We start from the raw sequence: 16554 nt of genomic DNA on the forward strand, positions 1-16554 counted from the left end.
TGATGTGACCCAGGTGGAAAAGCTGACTTTACAAAGAAGGAAAGATAGTTCTTTCGTTGTAACAGGAGGAAAAGAAGGGTGCAGAAGGAGGTGGATTTGGTGTGAGAAGTTGAGGTAGTTCCCATCTGATTACTTCATTTTGTCTAAGAAGTAGGAGGCAGGGTCATTTGCTGAGAGAGAAGAGGAAGGCAGTGGGGGGGGTCAGAGATTTGAAATAGCCATTGTGGATAATGGTGGAGAGAACTGAGCAGGGAAATACAGGAGAATTGTCAGGCAGCATGACCCAGATTTTTTTAAATAGACTTTGTTTTTTAGAGTAGTTTTAGGTTCCCAGCCAAATTGAGTGGAAGGTACAGAGGTTTCCCATATGCCTCCTGCCCCCACATGCATAGCCTCCCCCGTTAACAACATCCCCTACCACCAGAGTGGTACATTTGTTAAAGTAGATGAACCTACATTGACACATGATTATCACCCCAAATCCATAGTTTACATCAGGATTTACTCTTGGTGTTATACATTCTATGGGTTTGGGCAAATATATAATAACTTGTACCCACCATTATATCATTTTAGTAGCAGAATAGTTTCACTGCTCTAAAACTTCTCTGTGCTCCGCCTGTTCATCTCTCTTCCCCCCCAATCCCTGATGACCACTGATCTTTTTACTGTCCCCATAGTTTTGCCTTTTCCAGAATGTCATGTAGTTGGAATCGTATAACATGTAGCCTGATTGGCTTCTTTCAAAGTTTCTTTCATGTCTTTTCATGGCTTGATAGCTCTTTTTTTTTTTAGTGCTGAATAATATTCCATTGTCTGGACGTACCACAGTTTATCCATTCACCTACTGAAGGACATCTTGGTTGCATCCAAATTTTGGCAATTATGAATAAAGTTGCTATAAACATCTGTGTGCACGTTGTTATGTGGACATAGTTTTCAATTACTTTGAGTAAATGGCAGAGAGCACAATTGCTGGGTTGTATGGTAAGAGTATGTTCAGTTTTGTAAGAAACTGCCAAACTGTATTCCAAAGGGGCTGTTTTTTGCATTCCCATCTGCAAAGAATGAGAGTTCCTGTCGCTCCACCTCCTGGCCAGCATTTGGTGTTGTCAGTGTTCTGGATTTTTGGTTATTCTGATAGGTGTATAGTAATATCTCATTGTTTTAATTTGCATTGTCCTATTGATAAAGGATGTGGAGCACCTTTTCATATGCTTATTTGCCATCTGTATATCTTCTTTGGTAAGGTGTCTGCTCAGATCTTTTGCCCATTTTTTAATCAGGTTGTTCATTTTCTTATTGTTGAGTTTTAAGAGTTCTTTGTATATTTTGGATAACAGCCCTTTATCAGATATATCCTTTGCAAATATTTACTTCCAGTCTTTGGCTTGTCTTTTCATTCTCTTGACAATGCCTTTCACAGAACGGGTTTTTAATTTTAATGAAGTCCAGCTTATCAGTTCTCATTTTTCATGGATTGTGCCTGTGGTGTTCCATCTAAAAAGTCATTGCCAAACCCAAGGTTATCTAGATTTTCTCCTATGTTGTCTTCTAGGAGTTTTATAGTTTTGCATTTTATATTTAGGTCTGTGATCCATTTTGAGTTCTTTTTTGTGAAGGATATAAGGTCTGTGTCTAATTCCATTTGTTTGCATGTCCAGTTGTTCCAGCACCATTTGTTGAAAAGACTGTCTTTGCTCCATTGTGTTACCTTCGCTCCTTTGTCAAAGATCAATTGACTATATTTCTGTTGATCTATTTCTGGGCTCTCTTTTCTGTTCTATTGATCTTTTTATTCTTTCATCAATACCACACTGTCCTGATTACTGTAGCCTTATAGTAAGTCTTCAAGTCGGGTAGCATCAGTCCTCCAACTTTGCTCTTCTCCTTCAATATTGTGTTGGTTTTTCTGTGACTCAGATATTTTGGACAGTGTGAATTTATTGTGGCACCAATCCAATGGATGATTTTTCTCTAGCCATGTCCAATGGTCCAATGTTATATAGTTGGATTGAGCCAGGGTTGGGATTTGCACGTGGGAGTAACGTAAAGGCAGTGGGGCAAGTGAGTTGAAGCTATCTGTAAGAGAATGGTTGAAGTGAGGAATGATGAAATCTATGAACTAGATAGGGAAGAACGGTGAAGGCAACAGTAGTTGAATAGGTGAAAAGTAGGATCAAGGGATTTTGAGGGCAAAGAACAGGTGTAATGAATGAGAGCTGGATGGATGTACTTGTGGTCAGAGTGTGATGTATGCATTTCATATTCCAGAGGTGAAGCAGTTGCAAGTGTTGACAAGGTCTGGGGGATGGCCATGAGAGTTGGTAGCTGAAATAGGAGTGGAGGCAGCAGACTCTGAAGATGAGAAGGTCAATGAGCTAGGAGGCTGGGATATTAGGCCTTTATATCCATAATTATGTCACATGGGAGGCTGGCAGGACTTGGGATGAAGAGGAATATGTGAGCAGGTTCTTCAGTGAGTGAAGAGGGTATGTTGGGGAGATAAGTAGCTGATAGTGAAGAGGTATATTGGGGAGATGAGTAGCTGATAGTGAAGAGGAGTGGGAAGAGCTATTGTTGGATGATATGAAACTCAGAGGAATAGGAGATCTTACACAAGGATAGAGGAGAGATGATCTCAGAGCCTCACTGGAAAGTGAGGGGGATGTTCACCCCCAGCCCAGCCCTGAGTTACAAGGGTCTGGGAGAATGTACAGCTTCTACCTGACCAGGTTCTAACACAGTGCTTCTTAGACTTTCTGAGGTGAAGGACCCAGGGTATTTTGGTTTTTTTTTTTTTTAATTTCCAATTCATAATAGACCAATCCTTTTATAAAATAAAATGTCTTCAATTTATTGATGTGCAACAGGTTTACAGGGTTAGCAGTCGGGAAGGTGGTGGGGTCCTGATCCTAGGAAGTCAGTCTTGGTCGAAATGGTTGGAGCTCTGCCTTATTTTTATGCTCCCTGTTCTCTGTGGCTGACCAAAGATTTTAGATCTTAGCCAGAAGTTTTTTGGAGGGCTGCCGATGACTTCTTTGGTGAGGAAGGCTTTAAATTTTGTGAGATTACCAGCTCACATACATGCAAACTTAGATTTTCAAAATTAAATAAATCTTTCTCAGACATTACAGTATGAAATAAATAACACATGTTCATTGTAGAAAATTAGAAAATACATATAAGAGAAAAATGGTTACCATAATCCTTCACTCAGAGAGAACCACTGTTGACTATAAAATACTATTTTCATTCCTTTTCATTTAATAAAGTAAATAGCTCAATAAAGTTTAAATGTTTGATTTTATGTTGAAATAATATTTTAGATATATTGGTTAATAAAATATTAAATTATTATTAAACTTAATTTCACCTGTTTCTTTTTACCTTTTTAATGTGGCTATTAGAACATTTAAAATTACATATTTAACTCACATTATATTTCTACTGGACAGCATTGCTCTAGAGGCTCTTCCAGCTTTGACCATTCTGAGTCTTAATGAAGCTTTATTGTCTGTACATTTTTAGCTCTGTCATAATTATTTTAGACCATTTGGTCCACTAGAACTTTTTGCATTGACAAAAAAGTTTGATAATCTGCCCAATATGGTAACCACGTGTGGCTACTAAGCACTTGAAATGTAGCTAGTGTGATGGAGGAACTGCATCTAAAATTTTACTTAATTGTGTACTGAACAGCACAGTTCTAGACCTTACGAAAAGTAAAATTTCCATAAACCTTGGCTGATTTTCTCTTTTCTAGTTGTGTTGGTGTTGAAGAGGAGAAGGCTGCTGACATTGACCTCTACCACTGCCCCAATTGTGAGGTCTTACATGGACCCTCCATCAGTAAGTAGATCTTGGGGTTTTTAAGAGAAGGCAGTCCAGAGGAGAGACAAAGCAAAGGAAGCTTGGAAGGAAAATTGCCTTTTCGTGAGTGCTTCAGATTTGTCTCCCTTGGGAAATAGCAGAAGCCTGTGTAGGCCCTGCAGGCCAGCAGCTGCTCCACTGAGAGGGCAGAAATGCAGAGTTTCACCTCCCTCCCTTACTTAGGGATTCCCCAGAGGAAGCACCTATCCTCACCAAGAGCTTTCCTGAGACTGTGAGGGCCTCCTTGACTCCAGATGATCCAAGGGGTTATTAGATTGGAAGAGAAGCAGGATCTGCTGAGGCGTTTGCTCTTGGAACCATAGCTTGTAGCCATTTTGACTGACAGTGTCTTGTCTTTTATTGGCTTAGTGAAAAAACGCCGTGTATCTTCAAAAGGCCATGATACACACAAGGGGAAGCCAGTGAAGACGGGAAGCCCTACGTTCATTCGAGAGCTTCGGAGTAGGACCTTTGACAGGTGAGGACCCTGTACTCCAAGGGCCAGTGAATGCCAGGGCTCTGGGAAGCTGGGGCCCATCTCTTCCCAGCTTTCCCACTGGCTGTCGCACTGGGTACCTCCACCATCTGGGGATGTCTGCAGGGCTCTGTGAGTTCCCTCTGGGGAGGGATCTTCTGTTTTAGTCAGTTTCTGAGAAACATTGCTAGAGTTTCATTTGATGTGCAGAGTACATTAAGGTCCACTTGTAGAAACTTTTGGTAGATAGGCAGTCTTTGCCTCAGTCAGGGGAAGATATTTACATGCACCCAGGGAATGCTGTAGCTAGAAGGAGTCATAAAAATCAGAAAGTTTAATTTTCTCATTGTAGAGAAGACGAAACTCTTCGGAAAAAAAATTTTTTTGAGTAGTCATGTATTTCTTTTAAAATCAAGAAAAAATTTTTTTCTTTTAGAAAATTAAGATGGGCTTATTAAATAAATTACTTGAATTGAGCAAAAATAATGTTAGAAAAATTAATGAATAAAGCATTCTCTTTTGCTTAGTTTTTAATTCATTTGACCTTTTCCAGCTTTCCTGTAATTGAAGTGTTATTTAGGATTATAAGTGTTTCTTCAACTTAATAATTTTTGTTTTATTTATTTAAAGGCAGTGAGTCTCCTTTCTACCCCAGACCCCTCAGGTCCCTTCTCCAGAGTCAACCAATTTCTTGTGCATTCTTTCAGAAATAGTTTTTGCTTATACAAACATATATGTGTGTGTGTGTGTGTGTGTGTGTCCCCTTTTTTATTAAAAAACACAAACAGAAACACTTATTGTCCTACATCTTGCTTTTTTTAAAATCTAAATTATGTAGATCAATCCTAACAGCATATACAGATGATCTTCATTCTTTTTCATGGATGTTTAGTACTCCACTGTATGGATGCATAATTTATTTAACCAGTCCTCTGTTGATGAACATTTAAATCAATTCTAGTATTTTGCTATTAGAAAAAAATGTGCAGTGAATGTCTTTGTACTTAGGTTTTTGCATATGTGGGTGAGTATATGTGTAGATTTACTACCTAAAAGTGAAATTGCTAGGTCAAAGGGTATGTGCTTTAAAAATGTTTATAAATATTGCCAGATTGTTTTCAAAGTGGCCACACTATTTCATACTCCCACTAGACAATGTGTGAGGGTACCTGTTTCCCTATATCCTGGCCAACACTGTTTATTATCAAACTTTTTTGCCTTTCTGATAAGATAAAAAATGAGATTTAATTGTTTCCACTTGGATTTCTTTAGTTATGAAGGAAGCATATCTATTATCATACATTTATAAGTCATCTTTATTTCTTTCTCTGTTAACTGCCTTCTCAACATTGTTTAACAGTTTTTCTGTTGGGTTACTGCCTATTTCAGACAGATTTGTAATAGCTTTCCTTGCAGAAAATTTTAACTTTTACGTAAATTTACTTATTACTATTTATAATGATTACTGGGCCTTGTCTCTCTGATTATTTTTCTACTACTCTATGGCTTTATTTTTTCTAATTTGATCTTTGTTCCATCTAGAATTACTTAAAAAGTGAGATAGACTTTGATCTTAATATTTTTCCAGATGTTTGTCCCAACACAACTTGTCAAATAGCCAGTCTTTTCTCCAGCATGATCTTAAGAAAACCAAAAACTCCTGTTTTCTAGTTAACTAAGTATGTGTGTCAAGAGAGTGGCTGTAAAAATTGTTTTTGTTTTTTAAATCAGTCTTTTCTCTTTATTTGCCAGTGTTTAAAATGGGGTAGTGCTGCTCTGGGTTAGAGTAATTTAGCTAGACTTGTCAGATATGTCTTTTCTTCCTGGGCAGGCTGTTGAGTGATTTCTTCCTTTGTCATCTAGAGAAGAGCACCATATTGACAGGCTATCCTGGATTTAGCTTCCCGCCTCTGCCAGTGACCTGGCTTCTTGCCTTCTATAGGTCATTTCTTCCCTGGCAGGTGAAGTTTATGCCACTCATTAGTTGCCAGCCAACATTAGGTCCCCTCAGGAAGATCCCACCCCTTGGGTGAGTGACAGCATCCAGTGAGGCCTTCAGTAGCAGGGCCTCTAGGGTTCAGACTTTCTCTCATGTGGCCCACAGCTCAGATGAAGTGATTCTGAAGCCCACTGGAAGTCAGCTGACCGTGGAATTCCTGGAAGAGAATAGCTTCAGTGTGCCCATCCTGGTCTTGAAGAAGGATGGATTGGGGATGACACTGCCCTCACCATCATTCACTGTGAGGGATGTGGAACACTATGTTGGTAAGCACCACAGACCCTCTTAACTGTGACATTGTTCACTCCCATCAAAACGTATGACCCTTCCCCTCCAGTCTACGTTGTGCATTTCCTTTCTAGCCATCTTGGGAATTTGAGGTGAAGTGCCTTGCCCCGAGTCATTCTTAGGCAAAGCTAGTACCAAAATCCTAGCCTACCCTTCCTTTTCCTCCTAACACACCACAAAATCCCAGGCTGAGCCCCATCTTTTACCTGGGGAATTCCAAGGATTGTTATGGCCTCTCTGTCCTCTGTTGAGATGAGAAAGCCTTTGACTTTTGCCCTCACATGCTAGTTGTGTTCTGGACATGAGTTTTGGGGGATAGGAAGAGAAGTGAGGAAGCAGGGCCCAGGCAGGTGGATAGTACTGTGAGTGAGACACTCTCCTTAGACCTCTGTGCCAGGCCCAGGCAGTTCTGTTGCCCTAGCAAGCCTGGACCTGGCACATAGGTCTAAGGAGAGTGTGAAGAATACCTACCCCCACTTCCCATTTATGCACGTACAAATACAGTGAGAAGTTTTCAGTGTAAGTTCATTTTAGGGACTGGTTAGAGGACGTGAGAGTCTTCTCTGATCCCTGGGACTTGGTGCAGAATCCATCTCTTTACTCCAGGTTCTGACAAAGAGATTGATGTGATTGATGTGACCCGCCAGGCCGACTGCAAGATGAAGCTTGGTGATTTTGTGAAATATTATTATAGCGGGAAGAGGGAGAAAGTCCTCAATGTCATTAGTTTGGAATTCTCTGATACCAGGTAAGAGGGAAAGGGGTAAGTAAAAAGCCTCACAAAGTGCCTAGGACTTGTGATATACTGAGTGTGTATTAGTGTTCCTTTCCCTTCTTCCTGGTGGTTTCTTCCTTTGGGATGAGGAGCTGGTTTATACTTTCTAGGGTAGCTGCTCACATTATAACAACCAAATCATATTTCTCCTTTACAGTTTCTAGCATAGGATAGATTATACAGTAGCTATTTTAATTAATTTTTGTTTCCTTCAAGATTTAGGACAGCTTTCTTAGACCTTTTTTTGGTGTTTAGATTGTGGCATGGTCACTGTTTAACTCCCAGGATAGGTCCTGTGTCCCAGGTAAACACTTCTTTACCTGGAACTGAGCCCTGAGAGGTTTCTCTAATTGTTCCTCATAAAGAAGACACTACAACATGGGGACAGTACAATACTGTTAAACACCATGTGCCAAGTGAGTGGGCCCGGGTGTGGAGATTCTGAGCATTTAGTGGAGGAAATGATCACCTTTGACTGGGGAAGGCTGTGGAGCTGGGACTTGGCAATTCCAGAGCTGAGTGGAATGAGGATGCTGACTGGACTTACAAAAATGTGTCCTATGTGCTCTTTGGGATTCTGTGGAGAGAACTTCTTTCTCTTATCTGAGTCTCACTGGGATGGGGGGCATTTTATTCAGGCTTCAACCTTCAATTCCCAATCAGCTGACATCTGCTCTCCACCCCTTCCTTGATAGGCTTTCTAACCTTGTGGAGACACCCAAGATTGTTCGGAAGCTCTCATGGGTGGAGAACTTGTGGCCAGAGGAGTGTATCTTTGAGAGGCCCAATGTGCAGAAGTACTGCCTCATGAGCGTGCGGGATAGCTATACAGACTTTCACATTGACTTTGGTGGCACCTCGGTCTGGTACCATGTGCTCAAGGTAAGAATGGCTATGGCTTCTGAAGACAGCCAGGCCTTGGGCCTCCCTGTTTGTTTCAGGTGGCAGCATAAAGACAGGCTGCTAAGGCCTACCTGCGTCCCAGATTCTATTTGGGTGACATTTCCACATAACTGCTCTATCAGGGTTGGGTACTGAGTGGATATGCCATATAAACTGTCTCTACTTTACAGTTTTGATGGTTAACTTATTTTTTTTAATAACAGCAGATGCCTAAGGTTTTCTCTGACTGTTATCTTAATTGAACCAATCTGTACTCCTACCACTGTGTATGGAAATGGCCATATTTACTGCAGAAATTTCTGGTAACATGAGAAATTCCCTCTCCCCTCCAAGTTTACTGAGTTATAATTTGTATACCGTAACATTCATCTGTTTTAAGTGTATAGTTTGATGATTTTTGACAATTGTATAAATAGTTGCATGACTGCCACCACCATCAAGATAGAGCACGTATGAGATGTTTTTTTTTTAATGTCAGCCTTTCTATAGTTTCCCTTTTAGTGGTCGTTACAATTTTATAATTAGCTTATTGATTGTCAATGACTATAAAGGATTTTTGAGGTCTGGAAAACAAATTTCTTAAGTAAGTTTTATTGTTTTCCACCACTGTTCATGCTATTTAGCTTTCTTATCAGAAACGCCAAGGAAAGAGCAGAAAACTTGGATATGGCTCTTGTCCAAATGATCACAAATCCTGAACTAGTTGTTTTCATTGGTTTATCATGAAGAAATTGGAGTGTGTAAATGAAAGTGCTATTATGCAAATGTTAGATTTAACTTTTTTATTTTTAAATAGTTTCTTTTTCATAGAAAAATTGCAAAAATAATAGGAAGATTTCCTGTGTGCCCTTCACTCAGATTCCCATGTTACTATTTTATAATACTCTCTCTTTCTCTGAAGCAAACATAATAAAATGGTTTTACATAAATATTTTTTCTGAAACACCTGAGAGTAGTTGCAGACAAGGTGTCCCTTTATCTCGTAATAATTCAGTGTGTATTTCTTAAAAACAAGGGTATTCTCTTATATAACCACAGTATAGTTATCAAAATCAGAAAATTAATATTGATCTAATCAATGGATCTGATTCAAATTTCTCTAATTGTACAGTAGATAATTTCTAGTAGATAATTTTCTACATTGAAATGTATTATGAAATATTGGTTAAACTAATCAAGCTATGGGTTGGGGATATTTTTGTGCTAGTGGGTTTTTTTCTTTTCTACCAAATTATCTATCTGGTGATTATCCAGGCAAAACATAGTTAGGAAATAATATGTTCTTCCAACAGATAATCACCCAACATATAATCTTACAGAAGTCCTTGGGTGATTACTGAACTTTTAAACTTTTATTATTTTTGATTGCAGGTGTGAGAAGGAACACTCTCTGTAAATGGCATTTAAAGGCAAATTCAATTTTCTTCTCATTAGTAATGTGGCCTTAAATTCTCCTAGGGCTAGTAATATTGATCTACTCATCTATAGAGGCCATTTTTCATTTGGCATTGCATCTAAAATAGGAGCCTTTGGTGTACATTTGTCTTAAGTTGACAATTTTGTTTGAAATGCCCTTTCCAAATTGTTTTTGTCAGTTTTATAGAAGCTTAAAAGTACACAGTGCAAAAGGACTTTTGAAGTTTTCCAAATATATATATAAATGATCCTTGGACAGAAGGAATTCTAGCATACTACATGGTCTTGGAACATGAGAGAGAGAATATTCTTTTGGAGACTCCCAGAAGACTTCTCTGGAAACCCTTGATATTTTTGACATGTCAATCTTTCTTTGTTTCAGGGTGAGAAGATCTTCTACCTGATCCGCCCAACAAATGCCAACCTGACTCTCTTTGAGTGCTGGAGCAGCTCCTCTAACCAGAATGAGATGTTCTTTGGGGACCAGGTGGACAAGTGCTACAAGTGTTCTGTGAAGCAAGGACAGACACTTTTCATTCCTACAGGTCTTCCCTGGTCTCCTCTGGGAGGGTTTGAGGAAGGTGGGAAGAGGAAGAGAGCTTGTGGCACTGGAACCAACCCCTTCCCATAATGTGTTGATCTGATTCTGTGAGATATCCCTCCCATATCAGTTGAAGGCTCAGAAGTGGACATCAAGAAAATTCTAGTGGTGGCCAGTGGGCAGTGTGGTTTCTTGGGGAGGTCCAGGAGGAAGTTGATAGGCTCCTTTGCACTGGACTGATGTCAATTTGGTGGACAGATAGAAAACAGGACTCTCAGCCCCGTGACTCTAGAGATAGTGACTGAGAGACTGGCATTGTAGACTATAAGTCAGAATGACCTGGGTTGGGGTAGGTTTTTTTTTCCCCAAAACAAAAAATGCCTAGGCTTCACCCCTAGAATTATAAATTCGTTGGTCTGGGGTGGGGTCTGAGTGTATTTATTTTGAAAGAGTCCCCATAGTTGTCTCAATTTGGGGAAAGTTGACATCTTTAGTATGTTGAATCTTCCATGAACATATATGTCTTTCCATTGATATAGATTTTTCTTGACTTTCTAATTTCTTAATTCCTTGATTTCAGAATTAGTGTTAAATTTTCTCAGAATGTTCAATAGAATTCTCTACTGCAGCCACATGGACCTGGAGATTTCCTTTTTGGGAAATTTTTAATTAACATTCAATTTCTTTAAACCTGTATTAGGCTATTCAAATTATCTGTTTCATATTGAGTGAATTGTAAGTTTGTGCTTTTCAAGCAATTGGTCCATCTTATCTAAGTTGTCAAATTTATGTGTGTAGAGATAGTATTTCTTTATTATTCTTTTGATATCTTCCAAGTCTCTAGTGCTACCCTGTGTTTCATTCCTGATGTTAGTAATTTGTGCCCTCTCTTTTATTCTATGTTAGTCTTAATGGAAGTTTGTCAGTTTTGTTGAACTTTTTAAAGAATCACTTTTTGTTTCATTGATTTTTCTCTGTTGTCTTTCTGTTTTCAACTTAATTGATTTCTGCTTTTGTCTTTGTTTTTCCTTCTTTCTGCTTGCTTTGGGCTTATTTTGCTCTCCTTTTCCCAATCTTGAGATGAGAGCTTAGATTATTGATTTCAGACTTTTCTTCTTTTTTTAAATAAATTTATTTTATTTATTTATTTTTGGCTGCATTGGGTCCTCATTGCTGTGGATGGGCTTTCTCTAGTTGTGGTGAGTGGGGGCTACTCCATTGTGGTGCACAGGCTTCTCATCACGGTGGCTTCTCTTGTTGCGGAGCACGGGCTCTTAGGTGCGCGGGCTTCAGTAGTTGTGGCTTGTGGGCTCTAGAGCACAGGCTCCATAGTTGTGGCGCATGGGCTTAGTTGCTCCACGGTATGTGGGATCTTCTTGGACCAGGGCTCGAACCTGTGTCCCCTCCATTGGCAGGTGGATTCTTAACTACTGCGCCACCAGGGAAGCCCTTTTCTTCTTTTTTTTAATATAAACATTTAGTGCTATAAATTCCCCCCTCAGCACTGATGTAGCTGTGTCACATATTTTGGTATGTTGTATCTTCATTTTGTTAAATGTGCTTTAAAAAAATTGAGATATAGTGCACATACCATAAAAATTACCATGTTAAAGGGTACAATTCAGTTTTTAAAAAAATATTCATGAAGTTGTGCAAACATCACCACTATCTAATACCAGAAAGTTTTCATCACTTCAAAAAGAAACCCTGTACCTATTAGCAGTCACTCCCCATTCCTTCTTTCCCCCCAGCCCCTGTCAACCACTTCTGTACTTTTCTCTGTGTATGAATTTGCCTTTTCTGAATATTTCATGTAAATGGAATCATGCAATATGTGGTCTTTTATGTCTGGCTTCTTTCACCCAACATAATATTTTCAAGGTTCATCCATGTTATCATACTTCATTCTTTAAATGGCTGAATAATAATTCCATTGTATGGATATACCATATTTTGTTTATCCATTCATCATTTTATAGACATTTGGGTTATTTTCACTTTTTGCCTATTATGAATAGTGTTGCTATGAACATTCATGTACAAGTTATTGTGTTAACATATATTTTCAGTTCTCTTGGGTATATCTACCTAGGAGAGAAATTGCTGAGTCATAGATATGGTAACTCTGTGTTTAACTTCTTGAGGAATTGCCAGACTGTTTTCTAAAGCAGCTGCATTTTCCACCAACGATTTATGAGGGTCTCAATTTTTCCACATCCTCCCCAACACTTGTTTTTGCCTGTCTTTATGATTATAACCATCCCAGTGGGTGTGAAGTTGTAGCTCATTGAGATTTTAATTTGTGCTTCTCTAATGGCTATTGATTTTGAACATCTTTCCATGCACTTATTGGATGTTTATATATCTTTTTTTGAAGAAATATCTATTCAAAACTTCTGCCCATTCTTTTTATTTATTTATTTACTTGATTGTGCCAGGTCTTAGTTGAGGCAAGCAGGCTCCTTAGTTGCAGCTCACCGGCTCCTTAGTTGCGGCACATGAGCTCCTTAGTTGTGACATGTGAACTCTCAGTTGCGGCATGCATCTAGTTCCCTGAGCAGGGATCAAACCCAGGACCCCTGCATTGGGAGTGTGGAGTCTTATCCCCTGTGCCACCAGGGAAGTCCCTGCCCATTCTTTAATTAGGTGATTTGTCTTTCTATTGTTGAGTTGTAAGAATTCTTTATATATTTTGGTTTAGACCTTTATCAGATGTATGATTTGCAAATACTTTCTCTAATTCTGGAGGTTGTCTTTTCACTTTCTTGATGTTGTTCTGTGAAGCCCAAGAGTCCAGTTTATCTGTTTTTTTCTTTGCTTGTGCTTTTGGTGTCATATCTAAGAAACAATTGCCTAATTCAAGGTCATGAAGATTAACACCTGTGTTTCTTTCTGAGTTTTCTTTTTAGTTCTTATATTTATGTCTTTCATCCATTTCAAGTTAATTTTTGTATATGGTGTGAGATATGTGTCCAATTTCATTCTTTTGCATGTGGATGTCCAGATGTCCCAGAACAATTTGAAAAGACCATTCTTTCCCCCATTGAATTGTCTTGACACCTTTGTCAAAAATCAGTTGACCATAGGCCATGTATTGGTTTATTTCTGGACTTTAAATTCTGTTCCATTGATCTGTATGCCTGTCTTTATGACAGTATCACACTGTCTCAGTTATTGTACACTTGTAGTAAGTTTTGAAATTGGGAAGTGTCAGCCTTCCTGGGCCCCTAGAATTTCCATATGAATTTTTCAGCTTCAGGTTTTATATAGATTTTTTTTTTTTTTTTGTGGTACGCGGGCTTCTCACTGTTGTGGCCTCTCCTGTTGTGGAGCACAGGCTCCAGACGTGCAGGCTTAGCGGCCATGGCTCACGGGCCCAGCCGCTCCGTGGCATGTGGGATCCTCCCAGACCGGGGCACGAACCCATGTCCCCTGCACCGGCAGGCGGACTCTCAACCACTGCGCCACCAGGGGAGCCCTATATAGATTTTTTTTTAGTGTTTGCTCTAGTTTTATGTATATATGTATACATATATAGATATTTATGTATATATGTATACATATATAGATATATATGTATATGTACATAGACATAGACATATACACATATATCTGTATATGTACATATATAGATAAATATGTATATGTATATGTGTATATATGTATATATGTACATACAGATCTATATGTATATATTTATTTAATTAATTTTTTTTACATCTTTATTAGAGTATAATTGCTTTACAATGGTGTGTTAGTTTCTGCTTTATAACAAAGTGAATCAGTTACACATATATGTAAGTTCCCATATCCCTTCCCTCTTGCATCTCCCTCCCTCCCACCCTCCCTATCATACCCCTCCAGGCGGTCACAAAGCACCGAACTGATCTCCCTGTGCTACGCAGCTGCTTCCCACTAGCTATCTACCTTACGTTTGGTAGTGTGTATATGTCCATGCCTCTCTCTCGCTTTGTCACAGCTTACCCTTCCCCCTCCCCATATCCTCAAGTCCATTCTCTAGTAGGTCTGTGTCTTTATTTCTGTCTTACCCCTAGGTTCTTCATGATATTTTTTTTCTTATATTCCATATATATGTGTTAGCATACGGTATTTGTCTTTCTCTTTCTGACTTACTTCACTCTGTATGACAGACTCTAGGTCTATCCACCTCATTACAAATAGCTCAATTTCGTTTCTTTTTATGGCTGAGGAATATTCCATTGTATATATGTGCCACATCTTCTTTATCCATTCATCCAATGATGGACACTTAGGTTGTTTCCATCTCCAGGCTATTGTAAATAGAGCTGCAATGAACATTTTGGTACATGACTCTTTTTGAATTATGCTTTTCTCCGGGTATATGCCCAGTAGTGGGATTGCTTGGTCATATGGTAGTTCTATTTGTAGTTCTTTAAGGAACCTCCATACTGTTCTCCATAGTGGCTGTACAAACTCACATTCCCACCAGCAGTGCAAGAGTGTTCCCTTTTCTCCACACCCTCTCCAACATTTATTGTTTGTAGATTTTTTGATGATGGCCATTCTGGCCGGTGTGAGAGGATATCTCATTGTAGTTTTGATTTGCATTTCTCTAATGATTAATGATGTTGAGCATTCTTTCATGTGTTTGTTGGCAATCAGTATATCTTCTTTGTAGAAATGTGTATTTAGGTCTTCTGCCCATTTTTGAATTGGGTTGTTTGTTTCTTTGCTGTTGAGCTGCATGAGCTGCTTATAAATTTTGGAGATTAATCCTTTGTCAGTTGCTTCATTTGCAAATATTTTCTCCCATTCTGAGGGTTGTCTTTTGGTTTTGTTTACGGTTTCCTTTGCTGTGCAAAAGCTTTTAAGTTTCATTAGGTCCCATTTGTTTATTTTTGTCTTTATTTCCATTTCTCTAGGAGGTAGGTCAAAAAGCATCTTGCTGTGATTTATGTCATAGAGTGTTCTGCCTATGTTTTCCTCTAAGAGGTTGATAGTTTCTGGCCTTACAAGTAGGACTTTAATCCATTTTGAGCTTATTTTTGTATATGGTGTTAGGGAGTGATGTAATCTCATACTTTTACATGTACCTGTCCAGTTTTCCCAGCACCACTTTGAAGAGGCTGTCCTTTCTCCACTGTACATTCCTGCCTCCTTTATCAAAGATAAGGTGACCATATATGCAGGGGTTTATCTGTGGGCTTTCTATCCTGTTCCATTGATCTATCTTTCTGTTTTTGTGCCAGCACCATACTCTCTTGATTACTGTAGCTTTGTAGTATAGTCTGAAGTCAGGGAGCCTGATTCCTCCAGCTCCGTTTTTCATTCTCAAGATTGCTTTGGCTATTTGGGGTCTTTTGTGTTTCCGTAAAAATTGTGAAATTTTTTGTTCTAGTTCTGTGAAAAATGCCAGTGGTAGTTTGATAGGGATTGCATTGAATCTATAGATTGCTTTGGGTAGTAGAGTCATTTTCACAGTGTTGATTCTTCCAATCCAAGAACATGGTATATCTCTCCATCTATTTGTATCATCTTTAATTTCTTTCATCAGTGTCTTATAATTTTCTGCATATATGTGTATATTTATATATACATATATATCTATCTTATGACAGTCTACTGGTATTGACATTTTACAAGTTTGAAGAAAGAGTTGAAACCTTACCTCTTTTCACATCTCTTTACCCTTACCATATGTAATGTATTTGTCTTAAATATTTCCTCTGCATACATTAAGAGCCATGTCACATAGTGTTTTAATTTTTGTTTCAGCTGTCAAACATAATTTAGAATACCCAAGAGCAGGAAAGTCTATTGTATTTACCTGTATTTTTACTCTTCCATTGTTCTTCCTTTCTGGTGTTCCAAGATTCCTTCTCTTATCATTTCCTCTCTGTTTAGAGTTTCAGGGTAGGTCTGCTGGCAACAGATTCTGTTAGTTTTCCTTCATCTGTAAATCTCTTGATTTCCCTTTCACTCCTGAAGGGTATTTTTGCTGGGTGTAGAAATCTGGGTCGATATTTTCTTTCAGCACTTGAATGTTGTGCTGCTTCCTTCTGGCTTCTGTGGTTTCTGGTAAGATTTTGGCTACCCTTTAAATTGTTTTTCTCCCTGTATGTGTCATTTCTTGCTACTTCCAATATTTTTTCTTTTTTATTTAGTTTTCCAGCAGTTTGACTATAATGTGTCTTGGTGTGGATTTCTTTGGGTTTATACTGTATATGTTCATCGAGCTTCTTGAATGTGTAGGCTTATGTCTTTTGCCACATTAGTGAAATTTTTAGGTATTATTTCTTCAA

General features: G+C 38.7%; 1 protein-coding gene across 4 annotated transcripts in view; it reads left to right on the forward strand.

The window, feature by feature from the left end:
- PHF8 (PHD finger protein 8) overlaps positions 1–16554 on the forward strand; it is a 92744-nt gene that overhangs the window by 24309 nt on the left and 51881 nt on the right. For all 4 annotated transcript variants that reach the window (XM_060087297.1, XM_060087298.1, XM_060087299.1 and 1 more), the window contains exons 3-8: positions 3767–3852; positions 4243–4351; positions 6453–6613; positions 7242–7383; positions 8106–8292; positions 10112–10274. In XM_060087297.1, coding sequence (XP_059943280.1) covers positions 3767–3852; positions 4243–4351; positions 6453–6613; positions 7242–7383; positions 8106–8292; positions 10112–10274 — 848 coding nt within the window. The remainder of the gene's footprint in view (positions 1–3766; positions 3853–4242; positions 4352–6452; positions 6614–7241; positions 7384–8105; positions 8293–10111; positions 10275–16554) is intronic.

This window comes from Mesoplodon densirostris, chromosome X (genome assembly GCF_025265405.1).
Source record: "Mesoplodon densirostris isolate mMesDen1 chromosome X, mMesDen1 primary haplotype, whole genome shotgun sequence".
Taxonomy (NCBI): Eukaryota; Metazoa; Chordata; class Mammalia; order Artiodactyla; family Ziphiidae; genus Mesoplodon; species Mesoplodon densirostris.